Genomic DNA, 19,788 nt, shown 5'->3' on the forward strand with positions numbered 1-19,788 from the left:
TTGCTGCTTTCCCACAATTGGACGACCCTAGAAAACGCTCACTTGCCCCTGTGCCTGGACTTCTTGTCTCTTTGCTGTTTTACTGGCCTGGGTTTGGGGCCTCTGTTGTGTCAGTCTGTCACCTCAAACTTTGTCTGCCACAGTCTTCGGGGTACATACAGGTGGTCACCTGCCTTTATATCTGAAAAGCGCTTCAGAGGGCGGGGAGCCTGCATGTGTAGCAGATGGACAGGTGCACCTGGGACCGATGCATCACAGCCCGAGCGCTTTTACAGCGTGACTCCAGCACACCCCTACCTGCTCGGGTGTGCACAGCTGGAGTTTCCTGGCACCATCATTGGAAGCAATATGGGATGGTCTCAGAGCTGCGATAGCCCTCCTTCCTTGTTCTGCTCGCATGAGCCCTTGCAAGTCGGTTTTTCTCCCGTTTTGCGCACAGCAGGTATATCCTATTCTTGAACCATTTGCTGAAAAGCAGTAAATGAGGTCCTTTCTTGAAGGCAGAATTCTTTTCTCCTTTCTCTACTTTCCAAATCTACTCCTTTAATCTGCCTTTCCCTGAAGGGTTAGGGTTGTCTGGCCACATAAATACATGAGTAACCACTGGGGCCTCTTCCAGGAGGACAGGACCAAAGAAACAGAATAGTCCAGTAACCGATTTTAGATAGTCTTTACACAACTGTGTTCAGATTAACGAATTGGCCAAGACATCAGTGTCTCTACTTTAGTTTCATGAACTAAGAAAATAAAGAGGAATAAAATTCAGTAGGCTACAGACAACCAGAATTCACTGCCTCGGAATGTTTTCACTGAAAGTGCCTGCCTATGTCTGAGACCAGAGAAAGACAGCAACTTATGCATAAGCTACCAGTCCCTGTGTCTGGGACCAGGTTTCTAGCAGCGAGAAGGGGGAACAGGTCTGGACACACCTCTGTGGTGAAATCCATGCAAAAACCCCCTTCGTACCCGACAGGAAGGTAGTGTGTCAGTTGCTTCCCTATGCCTGAATTACAGGTGTGTAGAGCTCAGGACAAGGAACATGCATTTGGGTAACATGATTTGAAAGTTATGGGGGTACTGCTGAGTTCCGGAAGTGGACTGCTCACCTTGGCCATGCTAGCTGAGGAAGCAGAGGTGAGTTAGCCACCAGCTATTGCACTGGATTACTTGCTAGGACTTTGTATAAAGAAGCACAGGCTGAAACAGATGCACTGCAGGAGACCAGGGATGAGCAGTGGGGAAGACTGCCTGCAGAAGGGGATGCGAAAGGAAGCTGGGAGATGTTTCAACACCCGACCCTGTTTGGATTTACATCTTTTAACTTTAGATTGTCTACTATAAAATAGAAGCAGAATGCTTATCACTTAAAATTGTAAGTAAACAGATCTCTTTCTTCTAGAGTAACATAGCACATTTGTCATCTCACCAAAAATAGATTCTTTTCTGATGTCGTAGGGTAGAGAATCTGAAACCAACAGCGTGTGTGTAGGAGCTTCCGTCCGTTCACCTGGCGGCATCATTATACTTCACATCCTTAGGACTGCTTATGTGATGTGCAGGCAAGGCTCGGGCAGGCCACGTGTCCTGTCACTCCATCCTTCAGTGCCTTTTCATCTGTTTAGCAGCTCCTTGTGAGAACCTAAGGAAGAGGGTGAGGGTGTTGAGACTTAGATGGACCCGTGTCTTCTGTAAATTCCTCTTCCTTTCTTCCTTCCTTCACCCCTAGAGCCCTTTATTTCCTCAGAGATGAGCTGGGACAGGTATGTACTTCAGACTATCTCAGAGGCATTTAGCCCTGATTAATGCCTCTGAAATGAAAGCTTGTTGTCTTCCTAATACTGATACAGACCATAAAGCATTCTGTGTTACAATCAATGAAGCACCTGCAGCTCTATACTGAGTGCTGTTCCCTTCTCGATAGCAGAAGTGCTGGGGTAATGGTGACCACCACTAACAGTTATTGGACATTTCTTATGTAAGTAACTTAAGACAGTGTGGCGAGTTTTTAGCTCATCAGAGTGATTAAGAAATAGACATGATTGTTATCCTAGTCTCCATATCATAAACTTAAAGACATGAATAAACTGGTCCAAATTCATACAGCTAGTTAATGTGGGACCCAGGATTTGAACTCTGGAACCCACGCTCCTGACTCCTAAGGCTTCCAAAGAACCATATTCTAGAATCACATAATCAGATCACTGTAGGACTCAGAATACCTGTAATAAGCATATGGTCTTATTTCCTCTTTTGCCAGTAAGGAAACTGAGTGCCAGAACGTTCAGCGACTTGCACAGGACCACAGGGCTAGACTGGAACACAGCTGGGATTAGCCCCAAGCCCTCCTGCCTGCCTGCTGGGCTTCTTTCTGTTACAGCACACTGTGTCATCATTGAATGTTCATTTTTAAGAGAGGCTATCAAAACTTTATCCAAGGTTCTTCAAATGTTATCCTTCTATCTAGAAGAAAAGAGTATCATGTGCATATGTGTGTTTCAAGAACTTTCCCATGTCGTGGCTAAGTCAGAGAGGTCATATCTTGGCACCTTGGGAGACACAGGAGACCCAGTGCCTGAGCTTACCAGCTCTAGGAACCCTGACCTGTGCCTGTTATCCTGCCACCCCAGTCCTGAAGCTGCTGGCCTCTTCTCAGGCAGTGTGAAGGATCCAAGCAAGCCGCTGGTGAGGGGTTGCCTGACACATCATCCTGGGTGATCCCCGACCCCAACTGCTCCCAGCTCTGCCATATCTGACCTACTCACACATCCCTTGTCGCAGTTCATTCGCACCTTGCACTTAGCAGCCCATCCCAGCAGGGCAGCTGGCTGAGCTGCAGAGAGCCCCACGGCGGTGGCAGTGATTCCAGGCACCTACACAAAGGAACTCGGTATCCTTTAAAAACCCTGCTCCTACAGAAAACCCATTCCTGTGTCCTCCCACTCCTGCTGAATACAAACTTGCCTTCCCAACACGATTCCCTTCATTTCAAAGTGTAGCATCAAAGTGCAGCGAGAAGGGCCTCAGAAGCAGCTGCCGGTCACAAAATAGTGACTGCTTCCTGCTGCTGTCGGAGGATCGCACCCTCCCAGCCCACATCTGCCAGGGCCTCAAGACCACTCCAGCTGCCCTCTGCCAACTCCCCAAGTCTAGAATATCCCTCTCTTCCATATCCACCCATGGAAACAGCACTCCATATTTCTGTCTCATTTGTGAGGTAGTTTCCCTTACGAAGCTTTGCATACCTTTCTTTGGAATTAGCATGCTTCTGACTGCCAATAGCAGTTCTCATTTTTACAATTTTTGTGAACATTTACTTGTGCTGAGCATGTTCTAGGTGCTTTACAAGGAAAGAATTGAGTTAATATTCATAACAGCTCTCTTATCCCATTTTACAGATGGGAAAATGAAGCCAAGGTCACACAGCTAATAAATGGGACCTGGCTTTGAAGCCAGATAATGTGGCTCTGGGGAATGTGCTCCTGACCAGTAAACCTACCCCTCATTCTGCCTTGAGTGAGTTTGTTGTGTACACATCTGTCTCTCAGTGACTAGTAGAACTATGTCTGCTTGCTCTCTGCATCCCCAGCAATGCCCAGTCCGGGCTCTGCTTGTCATGGGCTTTCAGGGCTGTCTGAATGACTGGCAGGACAGCCTGGACACCACAGCCCTGAGCTTCGCACAGGATTTCCCTCATTGCAGCCACAGTGTTGGTCCCTTAGGTCTCCTGTCTCTTCATCTCTCCCAGCTTTATGTTATGTGTTTGTAAAATAAGGATAACAGTACTTACCCCACAAAGTTAATGGGAGCAGGCACATAATCAGATGGCGTTAGGAGTTGGAATCGTTTTCACCAGCATGTGATCTAGTCTTTGGCACATAAGGAAACTGGGGGCCAGAACAGTTCTGTGACTGGCACAAAGTCGTACATCTATACTGTGACCCTGACACATGCAACGACTGACAATGACAGAAAATAGGGATTTCTTTTCTCAACAGGTATATCATGTATCATTCTAAGAAATGTCCTCTCTGATGTACCTGGCAGTATATATATGTATTATAATAATGTCATTGCTCAAAAGATGCCTGAAGTTCTTATTTCAGAATAATCTGTAGAGTAGTATGTGACACTGTCTATTTGTTGCCCTTGCTGGTGGCAAATCTCCCTCCCCTGGCCACCTGGAGGACTTACATTTGGGGAATAGCTAAAAGTCAAGCCGAATCTTTTGAATAAGATGGGGACAAGCAGTGGAAATGACGTGTCTCCTGAAAGTCTGGCTGTGGTTTGAGTGATGCTGCTTTCTGGTTAAGTTTTCATCAAGATGAGGTAAGACAGGAAAGTAACAAGACAGATTTCTCCTGTGGTTTGTAGGATAACACTTAAAATTCCACAAGGGGACCAGGCTGCATGTTTCTTTACAGCTGATGACACTTAAAATTCCACAAGGGGACCAGGCTACATGTTTCTTTACAGCTGATGAAAACCAGCGTTGTGGATACAGATGTGACCTTGTGCTTATAAGTATTGTATGCCCATTAAATAATGACATTAATTAATAGAGGCAATTGGAAAACAGAAGCCTTGTGGGGGTACTTTAGGCAGGACCGTAAAGGCATGAGAGAGAGATTTACTTACGATATGAAGTTACTTCCCAAACTCAAACTATCCAGACTTCCAGAAGCTCTTGACTGACTGCCAGTTTTGAAATAATCTTCAAGGATGTTTCCCAAGGAAGGTCCCCCCTTCCAAATAAAGCCAGTCTGAAAGGAATAATCTAGGAAAGCTATGAGAAGCCAGGTACTTAATCAGTAACTTTACATATACTTTTAAAAATCTCATCTAATCTTCACACCCTCCCTAAGAAGTTAATAATATGATCTCATATTATGCATGAGAAAACAGGCTCGGGGTGGAAGTCACTTGCTGCACCATCACAAGGTAGATGGAAAAAAATCCATGTCCATCGTACTCCATCACACTGAGACCAGAGCAATCTGTGTTCTCAGGATATTTAAATGAGTAATGTTTTATTCCTGTGAGACCGCTAAACCAAAAGGTTTGGGGATACAGTAAATCTGTTATCTTGGAAACAAAGCTGGCAGCTGCTCTTGGCTGGGCTCTGGGTGGTAGTTGTGCTTCATGGCAGTGTTTCTGCTATCACTATCCAATATCCATCAAACCTCTTCTCAGCCGGCCCAACACAACTATTAATAGAAGTATGCATACTCTGTTTGGATATCTTTTTCAAAACAAAGAAGAGTGTCTTAAAAACTCTTGACAGGCCGGGCGCGGTGGCTCAAGCCTGTAATCCCAGCACTTTGGGAGGCCGAGACGGGCGGATCACGAGGTTAGGAGATCGAGACCATCCTGGCTAACACGGTGAAACCCCGTCTCTACTAAAAAATGCAAAAAACTAGCCGGGCGTTGTGGCGGCGCCTGTAGTCCCAGCTACTCGGGAGGCTGAGACAGGAGAATGGTGTGAACCCGGGAGGCGGAGCTTGCAGTGAGCTGAGATCCGGCCACTGCACTCCAGCCTGGGCGGCAGAGCGAGACTGTGTCTCAAAAAAAAAAAAAAAAAAAAAACCTCTTGACAAATCAAAACTTGTAACTGCCTTATTTTTTTCCTCCCTTCTTCCCCTTTAAAGTTGTGTTTATTGGATAACATTATGGTGCCCCCAACTTAAGAGCTAACAATTAAATTTCTTAGTCCTTCTTCATCATGGGTTTCTTAGAAAAATGAGTGCTCATGCGCATGCACATAAACACACCTTCAGTTCCGCCCAGGCTCCCTCCTGCGGACTAGGAGAGCTGCTGACACGGGGCGGAGCAGAAACACAGCAGCTTGTGCTAACGGACAAAGGAGGAGGATGGTTTCAGAGCGTGCATTCTGCTCTCCTGCCCCACCCCTCCACCCGTGTCCTGTTCTGCCCCCACACAAAAGGCAGCTGAAGTCATTTCAGGGCTTCCTACTTTGTTTCTGTTCAAGAGGCCAAGCCTCCTGGTAAGACTGGGGAAAGCCTAAAGCACCTTGAGTTACATCCTCCCAAAGGGCCCTGCAGCTGGAGTCAGAGCCTGTGTTTCAGCCTCTCCTTCATCACCATCTAATTTCTTGCCTTGAGCAAAGCCACTTGCCCTGCCTGTTGCTTCTTCCTTCCAGAGCACGAGGAAATACAAGGAATGAAAAGGATCAAGACCAGCCTGGCCCTTGCTAGGTCTCTTCTGGGCAAATCACATGCCCTTCCAGCCACTAAGTGAGGCCACAGATATCAGAATGCAGGCATCCAGCGTGTCCAGTTCAAAGTAGGAACTGCTCGGTGGATGGGAGTCGCGACAATCTTGAAAATGAGTGTTTGGAAATTGACTGTCTCCGGGATTCCTCACAGCCGTATTTGATTTGAATCTCCTTCTCCGAAACCACCTATTGTGTTGGAGTTAATCAAACCACACTGATAGGCAAATGGACATGCCAGTCTCCCTCTCCCTCTCTCTTATCTTCTCAGATAAGATTTGAGGGAGAGAGGAATCAGCAGAGGGGTCCCCCTAGCTGTCCCTTCACGATCATAAGCCATGCACAATTGTCAGTATTCACCTCTGCCCTCCTTCTCCTCCGGGACACCCTGCCTCCTCTCTGCAGGCCTCCGTGGGCTCCTTAGCCTCTGAATTCCTGTAGACATCTAGGGTCCAGATCACAAAACTATCACTTAATAGTCAGAATTTTCATTTTTTCAATTTCCATTTTTGGATAAACTTGGCACATGGCTGTTTTCATCACATTTTACCAATTAATCCAGTGGTTCCCAAATGTAGCTACACCTCAGAATGGCCTGAGGGGAGGGGGGCTTCAATAAACTACTGATACCTCTGTCCCACCCCAGAAATTATGATTTAATCAGAGTGTGGCCTGGGCTGTAGAATTTGTTAAGACCTCCCTCCCCCCAGCTAAGTGATTCTAATATGCAGGCAAATTTGGGAACATCTGACTTCTTAGAACTCTCTGCCATAGGACCTATAATCATGCCCTATTTACAGAGGAAGCCCCTGCAGGCGAGCAAACTCCAGTGAGCCCCTCTAGCTCAAGTCAACACTGCATGAGAGCCGGCACTCCAGGCTGGCCAGACTCTGCGGCTGTGCTGTCTCAATCCTTGCTACCCACAGTGTGGTCCAGAGACCACAGCATCACCTAGGAGCTTGTTCACAGTGCACATTTTCAGGCCCCACAAAGTCACACCTACTGAATTTGTTCAGAATCCCTCCAAGGGAGTCTCATGCCTGCTTCACTTTGATAACAGCTGCTGTAGTCATGTCAAATGCCCTGAAGGTTACAGTCACGTGCTGGCAGCCTCCGGAGCCACAGCTCTGGCCCCTAGTCATCCTCTGACTTTAATTTACCTGGATATTATCTGGGCTGCTGGTTTAAAATGACCCACCTTAAAGACCTTTATCCAGGAAGTTAGAAATCCTGGAGTTATAGCGCTTTCTGTGCTGTTTCGTGTTTGTGAGTTGTAAAGGCAACAAGGATCACCCCTTTGGAGCAGGGACCGTACATCTATTCCTGCCGCCCTCCGGCAGTAATGAGCAGGTGGCAGGGCTCAGGACTGTTAGCCTGATTGATGGCCTGATAGAACCACCGCCAGGACACTAAGGTAATTAGACGATCGGGTTCCGGACCTTGCTTTCTGGGCTGGAGGCTGCAGCCTTACATGATTAGGATGCGTGGGAGGCGCAGCCTCTCCTAGAAGCTGTGCAGATAGCGCTGGGCTGCAGGAGGCAGCCAAGCCAGGCGCACGCTCAGAGCAGGGGAGCCTCCAGTTCCTTGGTTCTTGGGCTCCAATGGGCACCTCCAAACCAGTAGTTCCAGCATCTCTGTATTAAGACCTTAAAGGACAGGAGGCGACTGCGAGCCCCACAGTCTCCAGACATGGAAAGTCTAAATGCAGCAAGAACGAAGCATATTTTGTCTTCCTTTTCCTTTTTTTTCAAGCAAAATAATAACTTGACACAAGTCCAAGCAGTTAAAAAGATACTAAAAGAAACCCAATTTAGAAGGGCTTTTAGTAGGCTGAAAACAGATGTGGCAAACCATTTCGGAATATTCTGGGAGATGAGATGGGGAGGACCGGATTCGAAATGCCTGGGCCGCCTGTTCTGGGTCCGCCCCGCCAGGTGCCTGTGCTTGGGAGGGGCCCTGCCCAGCACGCGTTCTGGAAGGAAGCGGCCCCGCGCCTCCTCCCTCGCAATTACCGCCCGGTCGGAGGCATCCGGGCGGCGCGAAGTCAGCACCGTGCAGAGCAGTTGAGAGCAGACCGCGTTTTCTTTTCATTGTTCCCTCGCTTCGCTGGGAGAGCCGCGGCACCTGTTCTGCGGAAGCGCGGCCCAAGTTGGAAGCCCTGGCGGCTGCTGCCTGCCGCCCACGCGCGGGGGCGCCCGGCTGCATCCGGCCGCGGGGGACCGGGAGCCTGAGAGCCTGGAGCTGGGTGCGGGGGACAGCCAGCCCGGGAGGGCCCAGGGTCGGATTTCGGGTGGAACCAGAGCTCGCTCCAGGGAGTTGAAGGAGTTGGGAGCGCACCTCCCAATAATTCCAAAGAAACCGAGCTTTCAGTGCATGCAAGGGGCATTTGATTTCCCTGATTTCTGGACACTGACGCACCCCACTGTCATATTTCTGAAAATTCAAGAACAAGGAGGTTAAAGAGTCTAAATGGAAGACTAGGTGACCATCCAAAATATCATACATCAACTGCATCTTGTAATTAATAAAATCGTTTTTATTACTTAAGATAAATCTTGATAAGGTGTTTTTATTAGATAAGATAAACCTGGTATAACATACGTTGCGGGTGTGTGTGTTTTGTTCAGTTGTCGTTTTCAGAGAAATGAATTTTTAAAGTGTATATTCACCAATAATTATTTTTAAAGTGTGCCTGTATACTGTGTATGTAGTTTTATATCTATCCCACTACCTTCTGCTTGCATAACTGAGGTCACAAAAAGGTAAAAGCTAATCCCCCAATATATAGGAGAATCTAGTATGCCCCATATAAGCATATTTGCTAACTGGCCTCCTGAAAGTATGGTGCTGGACACTCTTGAAATGAAATCATTGTTACTGTCAAATTAGACATCTCCACAGATACACATGATCTGCTCAAACTGACTTTACATCTGGGAAAGCAGAAATTGTAGGTCTCTCTTACTCTGGGATATTTTTGATAGAGCAAAGGTATCCATGATGTAAATTTCTGAGATATTATAGATAAGCCCTTTATAAAGTTACAAATCGTATTCTCATAATGAGGGGGGGAAAGATTCCAAAGAAGACTGAACACTTATTGAGGGCAGGGACCGTCATTGTCTCCTGCTCTGCAGTATCTGCAGCTCCTAGCATATCTGGTTTGCGTCTTGCCAAGTAAAGGTAATGAGGCTTCCCTGGAAGGGCCCTGAATCTGTGGCCAGAAAGTTTCACAAGGAGGCAGCTAAAATAAGCAGCCACATAGCTCATGGGGAACATCAGGGGGTTGGCATTCTGGGAGAGGTCTCTCAGCTCATTCCTTTTTTGTAAACTTTCCCAGTCTGGAACTTTCCTTTCTACACTGAGCCTATCACTCTCTGCATGAAATTCAGTTTTATATGTATACATTGCATATTTAGTGTGCACAGGACACAGTGATCGGGTGTTGCAGGGTTTGCAGAAATAAGCAAAACAGCACCCTTTATGTGCTGGCCAGGAATAAGCTTACAGTCAAACAGTAGTGCAAGAAGGGCATGATACCAGGGTCAGAATAAGCGTGTTTCATCAGGGCAGCAAAAAGAGCTCACCTCTATGGAGGAGACTTTGAAGGAGTGCGGCGTGTGAGATGTACTTTGAAGAATGCAAAATATCTTCAACTGGGAAGAAATGGATGGCAGGAGAACATTCTAAATAGAAGGAATGGTGTGAGTAGGAGTTTGGATCATGGGGTATGTTTGGCAATCAGGGCAAGCACTTGTCCTTCAACATAAAATATATGTGCATAGAAAAGACAACTATAAAAGATAAGACTGGAAATGTGGTTGGGGCCATATTTTTAAAATGGTTCTTACGTGCCTGGCCAAATAATTTTTATTTAGTTTCAGAAAGTAGTTAGGAGATTCTTGAGCAGAACAAGTAAATGGCATTGGGATTACACATTGAGAGAGTGTTTCTGGTATTGGAATACGTAGAATGCCCATGCAGGGAGACACTAGAGCCTAAATTTAGGATTGTGGCAGAGGGATTAAGAAGTTGGAAAACACACTTTGAGAGCTACTTCAAAGACACTCCTAGCCTTGGCACATGGTTGGGTTTCGGAGAAGGAATGGGTTGATTGAGGGAATCGGAGCAGTCACATAGGAAGTCAGGAAGAGAGCAGTGGCTGTGGGGCGAAGAATTCTCTTTTAGACTTATGGTCTTTGAGGTGCTGCTAGGACCTCCAAGGGAAATGCTCACAAAAGAAGTTAGAAATCAAATTCAGAAGGCTGGGCACAGCGACCCATGCCTGTAATCGCAACACTTTTCAAGGCCAAGGCAGGAGGATCGCTTGAGGCCAGGAGTTCAAGACCTGAGCAGCACAGCAAGATCCCATTTCTATAAAAAATAAAAGAAGTAGCTGTGCATGGTGACATGTGCTTGTAGTCCTAGTTGCTCAGGAGGCTGAGGAGGGAAGATCGCTTGAGCCCAAGGGCTCAAGATTACAGTGAGCTGTGATCACGCCACTGCGCTCCAGCCTGGATGGCAGAGCAAGACCCTGTCTCTAAAAAAGAAAACAAAACAAAAACAAACAAAAAACATTAAATTCAGCACATGGAAAAACAGGGCTGGAGTTACAGAATAGAAACTCATCCATGGAGGGGCAGGGACAGGAGTAGATGAAAGTGCCAGCAATCCTGGGGAGGCAGAAGAGGCCAAGGACAGAGCCTTGAGATGAGACGGTCACATGTTCCTACCCAGCCTCTGGTCCTGCTCTCCCCTCATCCTGATGTCTGGAAGAACGTTCTTACCGAAATATACACACACACACACACACACACACACACACACACACACACACACACACACAGTTGGCTAGGAGAAGCCAAGTCCAGCAAACTTCTTCCACCCAAGATTAGTTAGAGACTTCAGTCAATATGGAAAGACAATTTCATATTTTAGGAACTTTTGTTTATTGAATTTAGTTATATTAAAATGAATCTGTAGTTCTAATTTGGGAAAATGACACAGCTACTTCCTTCAGAAAAAAATAATTCTACTCTTCAGTGTTCATTCTAATTTTCTGCCCACTCCTCCTAAAATAAAAAGTTTTCAATCACTTTCTGAAACTAGAAGGAATTCAAAAGAAGAGCTAAAATATTACAAACTCCCTTCACAGTTTATTTTGGCAGGCTGTTCTCTGAGTAGAGATGCACAGGAAATGAATGGTTACAGTAACTGGGATGTTTGTGGTAAAAATACAATTTTTTAAACTTAGACCATTTTTCTAGGCTTTACTTCTCCCATGACTGCCATAGCTCACTGCAAGCTACGCCTCCTGGGTTCATGCCATTCTCCTGCCTCAGCCTCCCGAGGAGCTGGGACTACAGGCGCCCACCACCACACCCGGCTAATATTTTGTAGTTTTAGTAGAGACGGGGTTTCACCGTGTTAGCCAGGACGGTCTCGATCTCCTGACCTCATGATCTGCCCGCCTCGGCCTCCCAAAGTGCTGGGATTACAGGCGTGAGCCACTGCGCCCGGCCCAAATATTGTTTTCTCCTGAGAAGAATAAAAACACAGGTGATCTACAAAAACTAGACCTTGCTCTTGAGTATACAGTTAACTTGTGCGTGCACATTTTATCCTATAAATCATAGTGTGACCCATCATTGGAGGAACTCCAAAAAAACCAAACTGTAAACCTGTAATTTCTTTTGTGTTTTCTAAAGGTCAAATGCTGCAAATACTGGCCAGATGACACAGAGATATATAAAGACATTAAAGTTACCCTAATAGAAACAGAACTACTGGCAGAATATGTGATAAGAACATTTGCTGTTGAAAAGGTAAGTTTTCATACTGCTTTTAAAAGCTATGGTCAGACACTCATGGTACCATACTAGCCTCATTAACTTATCTAGGATACTTTACACATGCTTATATCCAAATGCAGGTAGGCTCTGTCCGATGCTTTCTCAAGATTGCGTCTTGCCCTCTGATTCTGTGATAGTTCAGTTCCATCTTTAAAACAAATCATTCTCATTTCATAAGAATCTATATTTTGCAAGTAAACCAAAAGTTAATGTCTATTTCTTTATTTTCTTTCCCTGGTTGATACTGTTCTGCCCATCTCTCTTTCTTTGTTCACAGAACAAAGTTTGTTAAATTTTGATAAACGTCCTTCCAGTTTGGTAAATTTCCTTCATGGTGTATGTCCGTATGCATTTCCCAGTGGGGAGTTAGTATCAGTGTGGAGACACAGGTCCTGACTCCTCCTGGAATCCCTCACTTCCTTGTGGCTTGATGGATTGTCCAGGTGGAAGCGACCTACCTGGAAACCTAAGTGACTGATCTCCATTAGACGTGGGACACTCTCGCATGAACCAGCGCATTCATTCATGCTCACTCCCATACTGGTTGTCCCCTTTTGTAGTCACTGGTGTTGGGTCGGTGAATGCTCTGCTTTGGTTCTGCCCTGCCTCATCCCATGTGCATGGATGGGGCTTCTTCTCTGGGAAGCACTGTAGGGCATAACAGGGAATTTCCTTATTCCCCCTCTTTCTGCTGACATAGGGAGGGGCCGGAGGTGAAGCAAACTGCAGTCCATCCAGAGAAGTGTCACAGGTAGGCTCTGGGGAAAGTGGAGGTGATGTGGCTAAGAAACACTCTGCCTTCCAAAGATCCACAGACTTTTCTATCGAGAGTTGATTCTCCATAACTGAGCCCTGCACAGCTGCCCTGGACTTAGGGATCTTGGTGTGAATTTGTTCAGCTTATACTCATGTAATAGTAGCAGGTCTTCTTGGAAGACCTGGGTTGTAGGCAGATTGCTAGGGAATTGGATTTTGGCCTTCCTCTCCACTCTGTATTCTCACTGCATCTAAATGCGCTTTTTAGATGAACAAGACCAGTTTTAAGAAATCAAGGAAATTGCAACATCTGCTTATTGGCTAATTTAGTCTGATGTTTTGAACTACCTTTCCTGGTTTGCAGATCCAAATTTGTCATAGAATCACAAAGCTGGAAAGACTTTATTTTAATCTGTTTCTCATACTATTTAGCATTTTTTTTCTTAGCCTATCTTTTTTAATAAGCAGGCAGAAAGCTTGGAGACTTCAAAGAATGAGGAGTTCTGGTTGACTCAATTCTTCAAGTTCTGAACCTCACACTTTGATGTCAATTTTTTCCTTCTTGGGCAGGATTGGAAAAAAAAACACATGGAGGATTTTTGTATGGCTCTTGGCAAGAGCACTCATGAATAACCACATTAAAACAGCGATAAAAGACCCTCAATATTTTTTTCTTTAAAAAAGTCATCCAAAAGCCATCACTTAAACATGGAGTTTTTTGAACAACAGTCAGCTCTCTAATAAGCTGAAAATGCATCTCTGTAGCTAAAGGAAGGGTTTGTTTGTTTCTTTGCTCTTTTTTTTAACCTCTTATTGTACTCTCCCAAATTCCCAGCTGCACAGAAATGTGTCTGAAATATCCAGTTATTTTAGTCACTAGACACCCAATGAAGAGGTGGTGAAGGGAAGAGAAGGAAGAAGGAGCTTGTTAATGCATTTGGGGAAATCAAAATGACATGTTAGTGATTTTCTAACTGGGCAATTGGAATCTTTAAGGAAAACAAATCATTAGTACTTTTGCAGAACATTTCTTGTAGGTTTTAAACTTTCTTATTAGAAAGGGAAGAAGAAAACGGGTAAGCATGTACTCTGAGATGCCTGCAATTCTGATTCTATTTTGAGAGCATGTTGCATCAAGGGACCTAAAGGTGAAAATGGATTTGGGCTCTGCTCTGCAAAACAAGCAGATGCAATGCACTTTGGAACTCATGAATTCCTGCTTTGCATCTGATTGTTGTCTTTTGTTTCCCACATAGCTGATGATTCCAAGCTAAACAGATTTTAAATAATATGCAGTACCCAGAGTGTCAAAAGGAAGACACCCTGAAGTCTCCATGGATTTAGGCTGTCTGGTGAATCTATCCCGGCCTCTCCTGGGAGAAACAAAGTTGACAGTGGTCACTGAATTCTCGCTACCCAGGAGCTGCCTAGGATTCAGAGAGGGCATGAGAAGATGATCCTCCTGTCTCCAAGACAGAACGTGTACTATACAAGACAGACCATGACTCTTCATTTCACAAGTGTTTCTTAAGCACCCACTTTGGGCCAGGGACTATTGTATGACTTGGTTCAAAATTAAGTGACTAGCTGGGTGTGGTGGCTCATGCCTGTTAATCTCCACACTTTGGGAGGCTGAGGCTAAAGGATCGCTTTAGCCTGAGAGTTCAAGACTGCAGGGAACCATGATTGTGCCATTGCACTGCAGCCTGGGCAACAGAATGAGACCCTGTCTTGGAAAAAAAAAAAAATTAAGTGACTCTCACATTTTTATATATAACATTCATGCTTGTTATAATGAAAAATCAGGAAGCAATAGTATCAAATTGGGAGGTATTTGGGCTGTGATCACTGATAACATCTATCATGTTCTTCCCCAAATGTGTTACATTCCAAAGCAGATAAAAGGAGACACTGCTGTGTCAATGAACAAGAATGAAAGCTGGATCAGAAGCAATTTCCTTTGCCACTCTTGTCAACAGCAAACGTATTCAAGGGCGGAGGTTTGATTTTGAGAAATGTTTTCTCCATTCCAGAAACTGATATTTACCTTGCTCAGAAAAAGGGTCTTAGATCAGTTGAGAGCTGTAGTTCAGGACTTGAGGATGCTGGAACTGAAATCTAACAAAGCCAGAGAGAGAAGCATCCCCATGCTCCCACTACCCCAAAAAACCCACCAGGATATGGAGAAAGATAGGCCCTTTTTTCCCCTTTGGAATAAAATAGTTATCGTCAGTAAGCTGTCCTAGTTTATATATGGGAATGCATACCACCAAAATGGATCACTCCTACCTGGGTCATCATGCGGAAAGCTGGGGGAGCTATTTAGGGGTTTGGAGGCTGACACAGGCTCAGCTGTATGTTTTCTAATGGAGACCTTGGGACTGGCAAATGTTCCCTTGGTTCTAGTAATAAGGAATTTGGGCTCCTAACGACCTAATCGGACTACTCTGGGATCACTGAGCCTATTTAGCAGACGACAATATTGATTTGCATTTGCGAATCCCTGACTGCTTAATTCCTTAATGCTTAAACCCTGGTCAAGAATGGCATTTTCACAGAGAAATAAAGCTTCAGCATTTATGGGTTATTAAATGAAGACATATTAACACGTGGGTGCCAAGCAAGTCTGCAGTTGTTTGCTCTTCTGGTCTTTCAAAGCACATAAAAATTCTGAATTTCTTCTTTGCTCACTAAGTATATGTGAACAGTGATTGATGGTGAAAGTGATAAGGCTAATGAGTGTTTACTTTTAAGAGACAATAAAACCATATGCAGAAATGGTTCAGAAAAGGATCATGGAATGAGAGAAGGAAGAAAGTCCAATTTGATCCAAGATGTACATGCAGAGTTGATTCTGGTTTTGTTTTCAAAACAGTCTTTTGCTTTAAAACACAGTCTTAATATATAGGCTCATACTTAGAAAACAAAATTGACAGGTATAAATGACCTTAATTATTCTCAAAACAAAAGTAAATTAAAACCAAAAGCAAACTATAAAGTCTCTGTCTTTCTGCCTTCACTACAGTTGAGCAGCAGGCAGCTCCCCTCGATTTACTGACCTAGCATAGAATTCCAGCAAAAATACCTTTCAATTCCCGTAGTATATATTGGCTTACATGCCTGTTTGCCACAAGCAGACTGTGATGGCCACTCAAAAACATACTTCTGTAGCCCTAGCACCTCACATAATGCCTGGGGCAGTGTAAACACTCAGATTGCCAGCGATTGGATGAATGGGTAAAATATTTACCCACATTAAAAAGAGAAACCTAACAAACAGAGCTGTAAATGCAAATGAGTTCTCTGACCTGTCTAGTTGGAAAGGTGTCCTCATTCATTCCTCCTGCAAGCATCATGTGAGCATGCTCAGTGATGTGCCCCACTCCAGTCCCTGCTGTGGGAGGTTCCGGGACGCCGGAAAGCCTCAACATGGAGTTGGTGTTGAGCACACAGATAATCCTTTAATTCCTTCAGGCCCCTCTTCTGTGCCTCTTTCTCTACAGACTCTCACCTCACCAGACACCGTGTGATCTAAGTGAGACAAACCTTTCACATAGTCTACTTCTTAGAAAGGAGTTTCAAACAACCCAACCAATTCATGCATTTGCTGGAATTACACCTAAAAATTAGCATTTTCCCCAAACATCATCCCCCTTTCATGCCCAGCCATCTTCCTAAGGGTACAATGCCTTCCATGTTGCATGTAAGATCTAAGGATGGCCTCCTTCCCCAGCAGTCCACTGTTTCCTGGCCCTAGACTTGCTACGTGGGGACTGTTTCCACTCCCCCAGCTATCCCTGCTCATTTGTGGTTTGTTTTCCCTTGTTCTCTTCCTTGTTGTGGCTAACCAACTACTGCAGAGAGGTGTGCATGAAATCCGAGAGATCAGGCAGTTTCACTTCACTGGCTGGCCAGATCATGGGGTCCCCTACCATGCCACCGGCCTGCTGGGATTCGTGCGGCAAGTCAAGTCCAAGAGCCCACCCAATGCAGGTCCACTGGTGGTGCACTGCAGGTAAGCAGAGCTCCAGAGCCTCTTAAAGGAACCGCAGTGGGTGATGGGTGCAGGGCCACCTTTGCGGATGAAGAGTATGTTTTAGAACTTCAGAGTGGTGATGGTTGCACATTTTGGGAGCACTAAATGCCACTGCAGTGTACCTTTTTAGAGGTTTGATTTTGTATTATGTAAATTTCACCTTGATAAAATATTTAAAAAGCATCAGCAGCAGTGTGGTCCTTCTTTATCCACTGACAGACCCCCCCCCCTTTTCATTCAGTGCTGGTGCAGGGAGGACTGGCTGTTTCATCGTCATTGATATCATGTTGGACATGGCTGAAAGGGAAGGGGTCGTCGACATCTACAACTGCGTCAGGGAGCTGCGGTCACGGAGGGTGAACATGGTGCAAACAGAGGTACTCCCGCTCATCACCTAGCCTGGGGCCTTGGTCCCTGGGGTCTCTCCTGCATCTCCCCGTTTCAGGGCCAAGGGCACAAGGAATCCAGGCAGTTATCTGTTCAAGTGATCCACCTGGCATTCCCTGTTCCTTCCCTCCCTCCCTCCCTCCCTCCGTTCCTCCTTTTTGTTTTTCCTTTCATAAACAAACCAAACAAACCCAGGAGTTTTCCAGGTAACAGAATCAAGAGCCCAGATTTGCACATTTTTTCTGTGTTAAGAGACCAAAAAAAGTCCTGTTAAGTACTCAGACTTTCAATACCATTGCCTTTTATTCTATCTTTTAAACTAGCTGGTAACCAGAGCAAGACCACTCCTGAGAACAGTGCCTGAAGGGTTATCTCTGTGCACTTTGTTCTTCTCCCAGGGTCCTGGGAAGAACAGAAGCCTCCTGACCCTAAAAATTCTGCCCAGTGTCTGGCGTCATGGGGATTTGCCCATTTTGTGAAGTACTCTGTATGTCTATACTAACTAGTAACTCTGTAAGTGGAAATTCAAGGTATATGGGGAATTTCCATTTTTCCAGAAGCAATTTTACATCCTGCTCTTAGGACATTCATATTTTTACTCATATTTGATTGTTTTAAGTAGGCGTCACACCCACCACCTGGAAAATGATTCATGAAGTGAAGTGAAGAAGAAGTAAGAACCCCTTACATTTAGATTGTGCATTTACGTTTATGAAAGCCTCTGGGAAACCTAATCCCATTTTTTTAGCTAACATAAAAATAACAGAAACTGTGAATGCTGCTTTCATGGGCTCTTTTCCTTAGAAAGGGGATACTGTGTTTGAAAGATAATCATAATAATTTATCTTTTAATATACTTTATAGTTAATCAAATGTTGCCACTCCCATTTCTCACTTGGATCTTCTTTTTTCAGGTGTTTAGTGGTAGTGTGCTGTTTTTGGGAATCAATCTGTTGGACAAGAGGTTGCTGAAAAAAATAAAAGTCCCATTTATGTATAAAATCAACCAAATTAGCTGTAATAAGAGGTTTTTAAACTTTTCATATAACTAAAGATTAATAATAAATATGATAAGACTCTAACAATGAATTTTAAGAAAAGTCAGTGCCAAATCAGTTAGAGGTCCTGTGTTTACACTGTGTACTCATTGAACATATATATGAGAACAGCTCTCTGTACCTCTAAGAGCTTTCATAATCATCGTATTAACTTTTATGTTCTGAAATAAGAACTTCTAAGTACTTTCATGTTCTGAATTAAGAACTTCAGAACTTTTTGTCTTCATGGTAATGCCAAGTTTTTCTGGACCATCTTTGCACTATTGTTTTGAGCAGTAAATCCTACCATAGATAAAATTCTGCTCATTCCTCATGTGAAATACTGAGTTCCAAGTGAGTAGGATCAGAATGACAGAGGTCTTTAGCCACAGTTTTCATGGTGCCGCAGTGCGTGTGCTGGTTTGTATTGGGTCTGATTGGTTGTAATCAAGCTGTATAATATTTGGCATTGTGACCCAGTCTCCTAGCACTTGAGCCCTTGGACCGTGTTTCTCTCTGGAGGAATTGTCTCCACTCTCTCGATGATGTGAGGCTAAAATTGATACTATCTGTCCTCCTTCTCTGGTTCTCTAAAGGTAGGAACTTGTTCCGTCCCCTCCAGGAGCAGTATGTGTTTATCCACGATGCGATCCTGGAAGCCTGTCTTTGCGGGGACACCTCCGTGCCTGCTTCCCAAGTTAGGTCTCTGTATTATGACATGAACAAACTGGATCCACAGACAAACTCGAGCCAGATTAAAGAGGAATTCCGGGTAAGTGATGCCTAAGGCAGGGGCACTGCACGGTGACTTGCTCCTCAAGAAGGATTTCAAGGTCAGCACCTGAGTCAGCCCTTGAATCACAAGGTTCCTCGGCCTCCACAGTGCTGTTGGCATTCAGGGCTGGGTAACTCTTGTTGGCATGTGCTGTTCTACAGGATGTTTAGCAGCAACCCAGAGCTCTACCCAAGAGACGTCTATGGCGTCACCACCACACAAAAACATGTGTAGACATTGCCAGGTGTCCCCGCAGTGGACAGAAATACCTGGTTGAGGACCACTAGTCTAACAGCCATTTCCACCCCTCCCGTCTGAAAGCAGACACGGAGTAGTCCCCAACACCATGGCTCCTGGTCCACAGCACAGCCATGCGCAGTCACACCACGGAAGTGTGTGGTAGGATGACTTTCCAACCAAGAACTCGCCACCGTATTCCTCACATTTGCGTTTGGTCCAAATGTACCTGGCTCAAGGCCAGACTCTTCCCCCGTCTCTGACCTCCCAAATCTCCAGATGTCCCAACTCCACTGGAACTTGAGGGCTGTTAATCGTAGGGACTCACAGTGGCCCATATGCCTCTGCCTCTGACCCCTGTGTCTGCTGGGCACTGTCCGTGGACAAAATCCAAGGAGCGGAAGAAATCCAACGCGAACTGGGGAGGGCTGCGGAGGGGAGGGGAGGGCTGCGGAGGGGAGGGGAGGGGAGGGCTGCGG

The 19,788-nt window shown here is 45.2% G+C and overlaps 1 protein-coding gene and 1 long non-coding RNA gene across 3 annotated transcripts in view; one reads left to right on the plus strand and one right to left on the minus strand.

The window, feature by feature from the left end:
* PTPRM (protein tyrosine phosphatase receptor type M) overlaps positions 1-19,788 on the plus strand; it is an 846,383-nt gene that overhangs the window by 799,277 nt on the left and 27,318 nt on the right. For both annotated transcript variants that reach the window (XM_023228490.2, XM_023228491.2), the window contains 4 exons: positions 11,938-12,054; positions 16,698-16,852; positions 17,115-17,250; positions 18,920-19,069. In XM_023228490.2, coding sequence (XP_023084258.1) covers positions 11,938-12,054; positions 16,698-16,852; positions 17,115-17,250; positions 18,920-19,069 — 558 coding nt within the window. The remainder of the gene's footprint in view (positions 1-11,937; positions 12,055-16,697; positions 16,853-17,114; positions 17,251-18,919; positions 19,070-19,788) is intronic.
* Positions 1,367-7,878, minus strand: LOC111553587. The gene is made up of 4 exons (XR_002734991.2): positions 7,701-7,878; positions 6,590-6,674; positions 5,769-5,847; positions 1,367-1,639 (listed from the first exon to the last, which is right to left on the minus strand). It is a non-coding gene; the product is annotated as an uncharacterized LOC111553587 (long non-coding RNA).

This window comes from Piliocolobus tephrosceles, chromosome 18 (assembly GCF_002776525.5).
Source record: "Piliocolobus tephrosceles isolate RC106 chromosome 18, ASM277652v3, whole genome shotgun sequence".
Lineage (NCBI taxonomy): Eukaryota > Metazoa > Chordata > Mammalia > Primates > Cercopithecidae > Piliocolobus > Piliocolobus tephrosceles.